This window comes from Seriola lalandi, unplaced genomic scaffold, assembly GCF_002814215.2.
Source record: "Seriola lalandi dorsalis isolate HSWRI2012SDOR001 ecotype SW California unplaced genomic scaffold, Sedor1 jcf7180002054580, whole genome shotgun sequence".
NCBI lineage: Eukaryota > Metazoa > Chordata > Actinopteri > Carangiformes > Carangidae > Seriola > Seriola lalandi.
The window spans coordinates 1,458,759-1,471,586 of NW_019525133.1; the positions used below are offsets into that span (position 1 = coordinate 1,458,759).

General features: G+C 42.5%; 1 protein-coding gene across 1 annotated transcript; it reads right to left on the reverse strand.

Annotated features, from left to right (window-relative positions):
• Window positions 1–1,087: 1,087 nt before the first annotated feature.
• ndnfl (neuron-derived neurotrophic factor, like) lies at window positions 1,088–10,426 on the reverse strand. The gene is made up of 4 exons (XM_023418054.2): window positions 10,058–10,426; window positions 7,128–7,380; window positions 5,219–5,343; window positions 1,088–3,203 (listed from the first exon to the last, which is right to left on the reverse strand). The coding sequence occupies exons 2-4, from the start codon at window positions 7,304–7,306 to the stop codon at window positions 1,753–1,755; spliced, it is 1,755 nt and encodes a 584-aa protein (XP_023273822.1). The 5' UTR covers window positions 7,307–7,380; window positions 10,058–10,426; the 3' UTR covers window positions 1,088–1,752.
• Between the last annotated feature and the right edge of the window lie 2,402 nt (window positions 10,427–12,828).

The following is a 12,828-nucleotide window of genomic DNA, read 5'->3' on the forward strand; positions in this document are numbered from 1 at the left end:
ACACAGACGGCCTCTTATTGGTTCCCAATATTGAATACGTCAGACTATGTAATGCGGACTTCCTACGACGGATGTTATTTTCATATATTTTGAATTTAAAAATCCTAAGATCGATTTTATTGTAAATGCGATGATTGTAATGTAAGACAAAGAGAGTAGCTATATGCACAATAATTTATAACCCTTTGAAAACACTTAAAAATCAATCTGCCTTTAATATAGCTTATTTTATTCATTAATTTAATGTATTTTATTTTATTCTTCTTTAATTTAGTTTTTGTTGTTCTTGTCATTTCTATTTTGCTTTTCCTTTCCATAAGACTTGATTGTAATTTCTCTCACAATGTTTATCACTTAAAAAAAAATTAAAAAAATTCTTAATATTACTTGATTAAAAAAAGGATTTTTGGGGAAAATAACTTTCAAAACTTTATTGTAAAACAGATATAGAATTTGGTCTCTGGAAAAATCGAATTACTAAATTGTTTTGCAACTCTTCTCCATCTATTTTTTATTTACCAATCTTTTTTGAGATATATAGGTATAAGCATTCCTCTTGACTCTGATAATGCTACTTCTAATTATTAATTGATAATATTAATTATTATGTTTTTTAAAAACCTGATCCTGACTCCATTTTAAACTCACACTCTTAATCCTAAACCTATGTTTAACCGAACTTAACTGAATATAGTTTAACACCTTACAGTGTCATTATAATCAGCTGCATTTCCTTTGACTTTATACTGATGCACTTTAACCACTGTCTTATGGGGCTTTATTCACTACTTAGTGAGTATAAATAAGTAATTACTTGGCAGCTGAAGTACAGATAATGAACTGATGAGGCAGGGCCACTCCAAGCCACAGTCATTCAGTTTGGAAGAATATTTTAGCAGTAATATTTTAACCTGAGTCTTTCTAATTCAACACCATTTAGACAGAAATGTCACAAATTAGTATGGCACTGAACTGTGCAAGGCCTCATCTATTACAGTAAACGTGGTAGCTATCTGAAAACAATTTTTAGCAAGAAAATCTAATTTGACAGTCCAGCTTAAATACATGCATCACTCAGTCAAGAACATACAGATACCCTAGTATTTATTGGTGCGTTCGAAGCAGCACAAGAATACATCAAAGACAATGAGGCAAGTCACTAAGTATTTTTCACTGCTTCATGCGAAAGCAGAACACAACGATACACATTGACTTTGAACTAAGCATCTGTAAATTGCACCCATCTGTGTTTATAAGCCTGTACAATATGCAGCACTGCAGATATACACTGAAAACCCCCCTGTCTCAGATGTTATCCAATTATTGCCCCATCTGTTTCTGTTGCATATTTGGCACAGTCTCTGTTGTTGTTTTTGTATTGACTTTCTGTCATCACAAACCTCATCTGTCCTTTGTACTCAGACACAAAATAAGCACTTGGACAACTGGCACATCATCATCATGATCAACAATGAAAAACAAAATGACAAAAGCACGAGAGTTGTATTGTAAATGTTATGAACTTTTGCTGGTGTGCAGATCCTTCTCATATGCTTTCCATCCACTTGCATGTGTAATGCAAGTGGAGTTTGAATATAACCATTGCTCCTCCAGGGAAGATTTCTTTGTTATGATAACAGTCTCTCCACAACAGTCAAATGGCTTCGTTCTCATGGTCAGTCTTTACAGCATGTCCATGGCATTTTCCCTTAAACTGGGACAGTCTAAAAACCTCCTGCAGGGGGCGGCAGCTCAGCATTCCTTTCTGGTCTTCACCATCTTGCTGGCGTACTTGATAGGGATCCCCCAGCGTCTCATTAGATAGACATCAAACACATAGGCCATCCCTGGCTCCAGGCCCCCAATCACAGCCGTAGTGACGGCCCGCCGAGGATTCAGCTCCTGGAAATACTTGCAGAGAACCCTTTCGGTGTCAGAGCGGGACTCTGGTCCCAGACAGGGCGCAGTTAGAGCTGATACTCCCCCGGCCTCTGCTTCACGGTTTCCCAGCTTTCTGCGGTACACACAGTACAGACTTCTTTCTTCTGTGCCCATCCAGGCCAGTGTGACACTGTTGCAACCACGCAACCGGTTGAAAGATTTTATCTGCAAGGTGGAGGGCAGAGATGGGACCCCTCTGCGGTGGTAAGCCGAGGAGGTCTGCATTTTGACTGAAGCCATCAGACCTCCTGGCAGAGCTAGATCTGTAGCAGCAGGGATCTGGCTTGTGGTAGTTCCTTCTCTTTCTAAGTGGATAAGATAGGAAGGACTTCCCTGGAGCCAAATGTGCACTAAATCTCCCCCCACAGCCTGCGAGGTCAACACCTGACCTTTGCTGGACACAGTGACCTTGACCTTTTCACCCCCACCGCAGCTCTGCAAGGTAAGGAGACCACTCTGCTGCCAGCCCCGAGGACGGAAAGTGAAGAACTGCTCTGAGTTAGAGCCTCTGTCATGGAAAGTCACCCACCTCAGCTCCCCTTCTCTTAGCGTGATGATCGCCGGCCGAGCCTCCTCATGTGTCCGAGCAAATGTCCCCTTGTACGCCATGTTGGTCCCGTTCAGCCTGTCCATCACAAAGACGTCAAAGTAATACTGGGTGTCAGGCAGGAGCTCAGAGACAGTGCAAACACTCTCTGTCCCCTGACACACACACTGCAGATCAGCATACTCATCAGTGATGGATGAAGTTGGACTCTGGGGTTCAGGATAAGTGTCCCACTGCTGCCACCACCACTCTTTCAAAATTGGCCACACTGTCACTCTCCTCCTCCTCTCTTTCTTTTCCTGTCTCTGGTCTTTCTCTTTCCTCATGCTCTCTCTGGCAGCACAAAGGCTGGGGTAGTTTTTCTGAGAGTTGACGAGGACGCAGTAATCATAACTTTTCTCTGCGTGTGGCAGGCCGGTAATGGAGGCGCTGGGCGGCCAGCTAAGGGTGACACTGGTCATGCCTACTCCTAATGTGTGAACTCGAGGGTCAGCTGGGAGCAGGGGGAAGGTGCCTGAGGGTCCCAGGCCTTCGTGGAGGTACACTGTAGCTCTGGTGTTCTGCTGTTTGGAGCGCAGCCTCAGGATGTAGATGGAAGCATGTGGATGGGAGGGACCCCTGTAGGTGTCTACTACATTGCCGGTGAAGCTGTGTATTTTCTCCTCAGTCCCAGGACCTCGCCACCACACCTCAGGCATGCTCTTTTTGGTGCTCCCTGTGAAGAAAGGAAAAAAGAGAAGAAAACTCTGAGAATGGACTTTTCAGTGCAACCAGCAGTTATACTTTTGATAGAAACATATTTGCATCTCTATAGATTCTGGATTTTTAAATTAGGAAGAATGATTAGGCCAGATGTTGATTTTACAAATTTTAACAAGTGAATTGAAGTTTTTTGTGGAAACTTCAGACAAACCAGACACAAATTATCATTAAAAGCAGAAAACTTTCATATGTTATAAAATATGTCTGGGGGGCTCTTTAATGATATCACAAAAGAATGAATCATCCCACACCAGGCTCTTAATTGCTCATCTTAAAGGAACTATTTGACATTATGGAAAAAACGCATGAACTGTCTTCTAAGAATTAGATGAGAAGATCAACACCACACTTGGAGGGAATTAATTTAGATTAGCATAAAAACTTGCTGGATTCTTGTCGTTACCATGAGGTTGTCAGGCTACCAGTGGACACCAATCCTGTCTCCTAGAAATTACATTTATATACAATGTCACTGGGAAAACAGTTTATTAATTATAGTGTGGATGTGTGAGATGTGAACACAGTTCTGTAATGTAGAGCAGCATCATAATTGTGTAGAAGTACACAAGGTATTTCATTTTTCAGATTTTGGGGGTTGAAGGACACATTGCATAAAGTACTTAAACAATAAACAAAGCTACCCAGCACACCAAACCTGGCTGTAATAAAAAAAATACTGAGCAGCTAATGAATGAACAGTTAAATAAATAAAATGTCAACTGCCACTTCAAAATATGGTTGCCAGTATTTTCATTCATACCTAAAGTGTTTTCATTCTGAAGTACACACTCTTCACTTGAATGACGCAACTGGCAAATAAACACGAAAAAAAAAACCCGTCACCACTCGTCTCCACTGTTCATCTCTGCTCCACATGAGAAATCGCTCCTCAAATGAGACCAAATGTTACAGAATCAAAGTGAATAATTCAGGCTGGCAATGGGGACCCATGAGCTCAGGGTCTGAATGATTCATGTGTCATTTTATAACTTCATAATGTTATTTTACCATGTAGGGGAGCTTGTTTAACCTGGAAAAAGAGCTCATGAAAAACTCCAAGACGTATTTGGTTATCCAGAAATCTGCGCCTGAAATTTGATCACTTTGAGCTTTACTTTACTGCCCCGACTTTAGTTTAAAACCACTATGTAATGTTGCTGTGCTGTGGTTCCTCTGAGTTCATCTGATTAGTTTGGTTTGCTAAGCACAAAATACTGCAGACTAAGAGCGCAGTTGGATTTTATTGTTTATTCAATGTTTGAATCAAGAGTTGGCGGTCATTTTTATCTTTATGTGTGTGCGTGTTTTACGAGATTTTAAAATCCAAATCCTCATAGAAAATTTATGACAATATGACAGCCAGATATGATAACATTCACTGTCCGTGTCCTTGTCAGAGATAGTAGGTGGTATTTAGAAAAATATATAGCTTCTTTCCATGCTTTGAACTTGAGCAAATGGATAGAGCGTGCTGATAAGAAGATGTGGGGTAAAAAATAATATCTGTTTTAATCTGCCTGAGAATTTGTGATAAAGAAATTTGGTGACCACTAGGTGCTTTTCAAAATACAGGGGCCTCAGCAGTGATATTATAGAGTTAGTTTATTGTTCTATAAATGTGATAAAATGGTAGTGGTAAATTAAAGCTATGACCTCCAGGCTGCAAATATCCAAAGTCAAACAAACAATGCAAAAACTATCAGAAAATGTTTTCCTTTTAGTCATGCAATAGTTTGATAATCCTCACCTATGATATGTATTCCCAGTTCTGGCTATAAAGCTGTTCCAGAAAGTAAACTCTCTTCTACAAATACAAAGTTTAGTCAGATTAGAGTGTTTGTCCTCCTCTAATTCCCTATCTGTGATGTAGTGATGATAATATCTTATTAATTGTGTTGGCTTAGTCAGATACAGTGGTGATCATCAGGGTGTCTGAAGGTGCAGGTTGTGGTCTTTTGGTCCACTCACACTGCGGACTCTTGAGGGGTTTGTCCTTCAGGGTGCGGGCAGCCAAGCTCCATTCGATGGGCAGGTCACAGGGGCTGACGGTCACCGACAGCGCCGGGGCCTTCTTCCTCAGTGTGAAGTATAGCCTGCGGAGAAACACCGGAGATAACCGCAAGAAGCTGTTTGATTCCTCACAGGGAAAGTCAAAAAGATAACATCCTGTTTCCATTCAGCTGCAAGGTGATGGATGAGAAGACAAGATATCTTCCGGTGCATACTGTGCAACATTCTTTCATTTTGCTGGATGATTCGCAGATACGGTGGGCTGGTTATAATTTTCTTTCCTAAAGCCTGGCAATTTCAACGTTGCAGCTGTTTCAAACATTTGCCAAATGCTGTCTTTCCGTTTGCCTACATGCTGATCAGTCATTTGATAGCAGATCATGAGAGGTGACCTGAGCATCAGATGATAAGGCTGCATTGACAGCTTCAGATGGATATCTGCCTGTTTGTTGTAACTATCTGGGATCGTGCTTAGCATAGAAACTATTATGTCCCTCACTGTGATGTGATCAGATTCAAATAATCACTGTTCTTTAACTTTTAAGTCAATGTTAAGCCGTTTACAACCACAAAGATGCCTGAATAGAACACGTCTGTCTCTTTTAACCTAAACTGTAAAATGTCATTTCTTCACAGTTAATTACCCTTCAAGAAAATGAAGTAAGTGCGTGGTTTTTTGTTAATAAATATTTGTTCTCCTTCCATACCAACACCATTATTCATGATTCTGTGCAGATGGTGGTTGTTTCCAAACAGATGTGCGACACTGTCATTCTCAAGGGCGCTTTGCGGCTTATTTAATAGAGTGATTAATTTCTGAATCAGTGTTTTCTCTCCATTATTTGCCGTGCGGTTCTGCATGACTGCACCGGTGGACAGACTGCGGCACACAGGGAGATTGCATTTCGCAATTTTCAGCTCCCAGTTTCAGAAAGGAAGCGCTGGCACTGTCGTGTCGGGTTCAGGCCAAATGGGCTTCACTTCCTCTCACTCTCTCTACAGTGGTGCTGGAATCAGCCCCTGTCTCCAAAAAAAGGTGGTTGGGGGATGGCTGGTGACTTGTTATTGAAGTGCAAACAAGGGCAGAATTGATGAGCAGGCCTCAAGATGTATTCACGGGTCTTCAATGAACTGCAAATGAGGACAAATCTATACTTCTTTTATGTGAAGGAGTCATGTAGTGCCATGTTGAGTTTTACAAAATTATTTAATCTAGCACCAGAAGTCAGCAAAGCGAACTGTTTCGAGAATTTCCTGTTGGGATGATTTTGTGCCGGCTCCGCTGATTTTCTCTGTTTGTTTTCATATCTCTGGATTTGAGGCTGCTGGTCAGACAGAACCAACCATTTGAAGACCTCGGGCTAAGGTAAATTGTGGTAGGTATTATTCATTATTATCCGACTTTTTTATAGTCAAGAGTGGTCCCCAACCTTTTCTGTCCATAAGACTCACAGGCCTGTCAGATGAGTACCCTGTCATCCTTTTTACCTTTTACTGACAGTTCATAAAGTATATTTTGAAGCTCTTGTACTTTTGTACATCTGCTTCGGTGAAATTTTGACTTGATGACTTTTACTTGTAACAGAGTATTTCTACACTGTGATACAAGCTCTGGGTACTTTTTTCCATCATTGATCATGGCACATCATGGTCAGGTGTTACAGGTGACTGAGGTTAGTGTTTTTTTTGTTTTGTGTGTGTTTTTCCTAATTGGAAGTCACTAAACTAGACAATTAATCAACCAGATGAAAAAATAATCAACAGATTAATCGATATTGAAAATAATCAGTGGTTGCAACTCTAATGGCAAAAAGCAGCCCACATAAATGCTTATTGCTTCATCCCCCTGTCCCGTCTGTAACCCTACCTGCGAGTTCGTCCTTTGGGGAGGGTTATAGAGGTGATCTTTCCTTCTGGTAACCATGTGGTGGGGCGAAGTGGTACTTCATTCTCAGGTGCCAGAGATGAATGCACCTGGGGCCACGATGAGCCACAAAGCAGCGCCAAGGCTGCGCCGAGACACCAGGACAGGGACATTAGTGCCATCGCGGGTTCTTGCTTTCCGTCTCTTTCACTCTTTGACTTTCCTCAGTCACCACGTCTTGGATGTCTCCCAGGCTCTGTAAACGCATGGTGGAAAGGTCAAGAACATCAATCAGAGCCCATCGGCAACACACACACACACACACACACACACACACACACTGTAATGCACTCAAACACACTTAGTTAAATTTCGACAGTACCATTCACACAGACACTAAAGAGCTGTAGCAGCTGATGATTCATTGATATGAAGAAACATCCTATCCTATTCAGACAGAATTATTCATGCAGGGGAAAAGAAATTGCCATGCTATATTACTCTGGGATGTGTGTGTAGCACAGCTTGACACTCACTGTAAAAAATCACCCATCGCACCACTTTTCAAAGTGTGAAGTGGGTTGCTAATATCACTCTGAAGTCGATGCCTTTACATCTACATTTCTATTTTTAGTTGGGGGAGTTCAAATGGGTCTGTTCTCCAAATATCTTTCATCATGGGTATTAACGCTACTTTATCAGGAGAAAGGGACGCCATACTGATGTGGGGAGAGTTACACAAACAACACCTGGAGGTGCTCTGATGCAGTCAAATCCAATCAGCATACATAAATGCAAAGTCTAACAAGAGGGACTTGTATCAGATTTTGTCTGTATCTCTCTTTCATCCTGTCTTTTATTTTATTTCTTTCACACTCTATTAGTGTTTCCCGTCTTTTTTCATGCATGTACTTGTATATGGGTGTGTGATTGTGTGTGTGGTGGTGATTTAATGATAGTAAACAGAATAACTACAGGTCTCAGTGTTCTTCTTTCTCCCCAGAGAAAACACATTTGTTCAAAGTCACAGTCTTCACAAACACACTCCCCGCTTGCCTCTAACAAGGTGTATTATGTCAGCGCTGCGCCCTATAGATCAGATGACAATCACAGTGGAACCATGGAGGCGTCTACAGAAGGTACATCTGAGTCTTTTGGGCCCCGGGACACTCTGAGATCCAAACTCGCAAACCGTTGCACAGCTACAAAGTCACACAGAGGCGCCTGCTCATTATCCTTGCACAGAAAGAGGGGAGTGAACGACCCATAAAGCTTTAACTGAGAGACATGCAGTGGGAGAGAGGCAGATTGAAATGGGAGGGAGGGAGGAAGGGGAGGCTGAGGAAGGGAGGGCTGTGGAAATGGAGAGCAAGAAGAGGAGGATGTTGGATCCTAGAGTAATTAGAGGGAAGGAGACAGAGAGTGAAAAAGAGGAGAAAGAAGAGAAGAGAGCTGGAATCAGAGAAAAAAAGAAACATTGCTATGCAAAATGGTTGCAATGAATTTGTTTCTGTTTTAGCCAGACACATGAAGCTGATTGGTGTTTACTTTAGCCCCCGTGTCGAATGGGTTCTAATGTGCCACATATTACCAGGCAGCAGCACAGTCTCGCAGACCCTTTCACCCCCCCCCAACTCCCCCTATTTCAAACTTGATAAAGATGAAGAAACAAAAAAGCTTGGCGGGCTTGTTTCTTCAAAATGCAACTGCTGATAAAATATGCATACAGCTCTTCAGCAAATTACGGCCAATTGAATTTTCATAAGGCAAAAGAGACTGGGTCTTACAGAGAGAGGGAGCTTAGTGAACTTAACTACCGCCCTCAATAAATAAATACACACTCCCCTTTAAACACAGGAGCTCATGACTTTGATGGTCCCGCTCACTATCTGCTCAGCTTTTTTTTTCTTTTAGATGAGTTTTCTATGTCTGTTATGTTTATCCCAGACAGTCAACTGACTGCATTTTTTTGGATACTGTTTGGGTATTAATTAAAGATACTTCAACCCTGCTCTATTTTCCTTTCTCTTTCTTTCTCTGCCCTTCTTTTCCCGTCTGCTTTTCACTTCTTTTGGCCGCCTTATTTAGAAGTTGATGCAGGCTCAGTTTCAGAGGGACAGGTTGAGTGCTGTGTGTTATCTGTCCGCACATTGTATTAGCTATCTTCTATCTCCCTGTGCTCTGGCAGGACCATCTGCCTTCTGTTATCTGCGGGCAGGGACAGATTAAATGGCATGGGGTGGTCCCTGCAGGATCCGTTGTCCCCCCAAACTACTGTGGGCAAAGAACTGGCCTGTGGTTCATGGTGGGGGTTGATGAGATGATGGCAGGGTAACATGCAATGACCATGGCACTTGATAGGATTTTACGGCTGATTTTCCACCACGCTGCATGTATATTCAAATATATTAACCCTTCTCCTGTCTTCCTTACTTTCAGTGTCCCTTTGTGCCTGCATCTCTCATTCTCCTGTTTCTCCCTCACACACTTTTATACAGTATCCTGCCCTTTCTTGATACATACTTTATGTCTACTCTCTCTCTGTGATCACTGCCCCACTGCACAGTCATACTTTTCTTTTCAAATGAGAAGGGAATTTGTGGTTGTCAGAGAGAATACACAGACACAGTGAGCGATAAAATACACAGGTAACAGATTAACACAGCCGTCAAACGTGCAAAAATGTGACACTGTCAAGATGAAAACCATCCTGCAACAAATGAAAAGTACCGTGCATCAGTCTCGGCTTTTTAAAAACCCTCCAGAGACCAACACACGCTCTCACTCAAAAAAGAACTGATCCAAAGAAACAAGTTGCTGACTTACACATCCTGTTGAAATTTGAGATGCTGACGCACTCACACACACACACACACACACACACACACACACATGCTCTGCAAGGAAAACAACAAGCATGCATGCATCCTTACCTTCTCTCAGTGCACGCTCTCCCTCTCCGGTGCAGGGAGTGAGGGATGGGATCAAATGAGAGAGGGAGTGAGGATGGAGGAGGAGGAGAGGGGGATGAGAGCCGGTTGCGAAGAGAGGAGGAGCGACAGCAGGTTGTTGTCGGGTGTTCCACTGACTCCTTCTCCCATGGGGTGCTGCTCACTCCCGACTTCAGGAGGTGTCTCTTCAGGGCTCAGGTGTCCCTTTAGGGCTGTCCCAGCTGCTGTGTGCCCTGGTGTGGTGCAAAGCTTCCCAGGCTCTCTCACTCTTTCTCTCAGTCTCTCAGTCCTTCACATCTGGAGGCTTGTCCTGCTAAACACCGTGTGAATGTCATTCGGTCAGTGAAGCCTGGATCTTCTCTTCTCTTCTCTTCTCTTCTCTTCTCTTCTCTTCTCTTCTCTTCTCTTCTCTTCTCTTCTCTTCTCTTCTCTTCTTGTTTGGCCTCTGTTGTCACTCTTTTTCTGCCTCCTGCTCTTTTCACTTGTTCCCTCTGTTTACCTCCTCTGGTAGTGAACAGATCTCACTTGCAATTCAAATGGGCTCATGTGTGATTGTGTGTGTTTGTGTATCTGTATGTGCAATCTGAGAGTGAGGGAGCAAGTGGGTGAGTGTGAGGGGGCTGACGGGGAGGTTGCTGAATGGGGGTGGTGATGAGGACAGAGAGAGAGAGAGAGTGAGGGAGAGAGAGAGTGTAAAGGGGAGGTGATGTTATAGTTAAATACATTAACCATTCTCTGGCTGCTCTGATAACATCTGTATTAGGAGAAGGCTTCAGACAGCATGCTAGAGGTTGTGCTGTCTTTGTGCCCCTATCTCTTGTTCAATCAGGTGAATAGACTGCCTCGAAATGAACATGTTTAAATGGAAGAATGGCCTTTCAGCCACTTAATGGATTTATGTGTTCGCTGGCTTTAAAACAAATAACAGTACCGTGTTAAATATAAAGAGGAAAACTGGACTATTGACATGTTTCTAAAACTTAAATTTTTTTTTGTGCAACAAAACATTTTAATTTGACCTTTATTTTTTTTAATTATATTAATAGAATAGCTTTTTCTAAAGATATAAAATTGAAAACAATGAAAAGGAGGGTCCACAGTACAGCTCGTGTTTCTTCTTTGCTCATTTGTGTTACTATATCATATCCTTTATTGTATCCTTAAACAGAGCTCATATGTAGGGTATAGATTTTAGCTACAGGTTTTAGATACTAGATACTATCAAATGTGGACAGGTGATCCCTATGGGATTTCATTGGATTTTAGGGTGTTGGTTGGATTCAATTTCTTTACTTTTCATTACTTTACATATGAGGTTCCCTGGATTTGGGGTTCAGGTCTTCTAGCTTCAAAGGAAGAAAAGACAAGTTGTGTTTTTATGGGGGGTTCTGCATCAGACTATATTTGGAAGTGACAGAGTTAGGCTGGCAGTTTCCCCCTGTTTCTGGTTTTTGTGCTAAGCTATGCTAACCATCACTAGCTTCATATTTATTGTTCAGGCATGACTCTAACTCTCAGCAAAAAGGGAAATGAGTTTATTTCCTAAAAGGTCAAACTATTCCCGTTAATCTGTAAGTCTCTGCAAACTTTTTGAGATGAATCTTTATATAATTGATTTCAGTCTTGCTGAAGTTAGGGGAAATTGTTGCATTTTGTCAGCTATCCTCAGTAGCTAGTACTTGATCCAGAGTGAATCCACTGGCCCATGGAGTTGAAATTAAAAACCTGCACCCTTGCGTGTTACAGTGCACAGTGTAATGAACTGAAAATCTACCCGACGGAGACTATTTATACAGCGTGTATACAGGACAGACATATTGAAGGCTTTATGTCCACCACCTATGGGTCAAGTGTAGATCTCAGAGGACTGGGGGTGCATTCATATCAGTGCCTCTCCAACCCCACCCAGCCCTCTCGTCTCCCCACAATGGTGGGCCTCATGTACCGTGCTCTCTCTCCTCAGCTCTTTAATCAATATCATCAGGAAAAGAGAAGGAGGCCCGCCACATTGTGTGCTAACTCCCACTTTTCCATTCTGTGATGGGGCCTTTTCTCACTCATTCACCAGGTACTTCAGTGTAGGGCTATTGAGGTCGCTCTGAATGGGACCCACTCCACCCAGAGGGAATATTGTCTGACCACAGGCTAAAACCTGAGAGACCCCACCTCTATTCCTTCCTCTCTGTCTCTGTCTGCCCGTCTCGGCCTGCAACATCACTTCAAAGAAGAATAAAAGATGTGGCACATGAGCGCTATAAATAAATGTATCACTTCAGTGGCCACAACTGGTCTTTTTTTTTTTTCGAGCGAGGACCCTTTGCTGCGGCTGGACTCTCTTTCAAAGCCACCAGTCTTCCTCTCTGTATCCCTCTCCATTCGCTGGCCCACTTTACAGTCCCTAAGAAGTTCTGAAAGTCGGCAGTCTGGCAGAGCACGATACGGCGGCTGCTTTTGAAGATTGGATGGTGATTAACCTTAGAGAGATTATTGCGCACATACAACTTTGTGTATGAGCTGCGTTCTGACAACTTTTATGCTGTTTTTTTCAGGGAGGGGGGATTAGATTTGAAAATGACATTGTAGTCTGTTTTTCTAACACTCTGGACATCTGTTGGACATCTGTCCAACCTGGAATTGATGCGCAGGCTTGGGTGTCACACACACACACACACACACACACACATCCTCTCTCTGTTTCCCCCGCCATCATGACTGGCCTGAATATGTCTTTTGATCCCACAGCCCACCCACCC

Coding starts and splice junctions, on each gene's coding strand:
- ndnfl (XM_023418054.2), bottom strand. CDS start 7,306: ATGGCACTAATGTCCCTGTCCTGGTGTCTCGGCGCAGCCTTGGCGCTG. Junction 5,344..7,127: donor CCCAAAGGACGAACTCGCAG/GTAGGGTTACAG, acceptor GTTTCTCCGCAG/GCTATACTTCACACTGAGGA. Junction 3,204..5,218: donor ACCCCTCAAGAGTCCGCAGT/GTGAGTGGACCA, acceptor CTTTCTTCACAG/GGAGCACCAAAAAGAGCATG.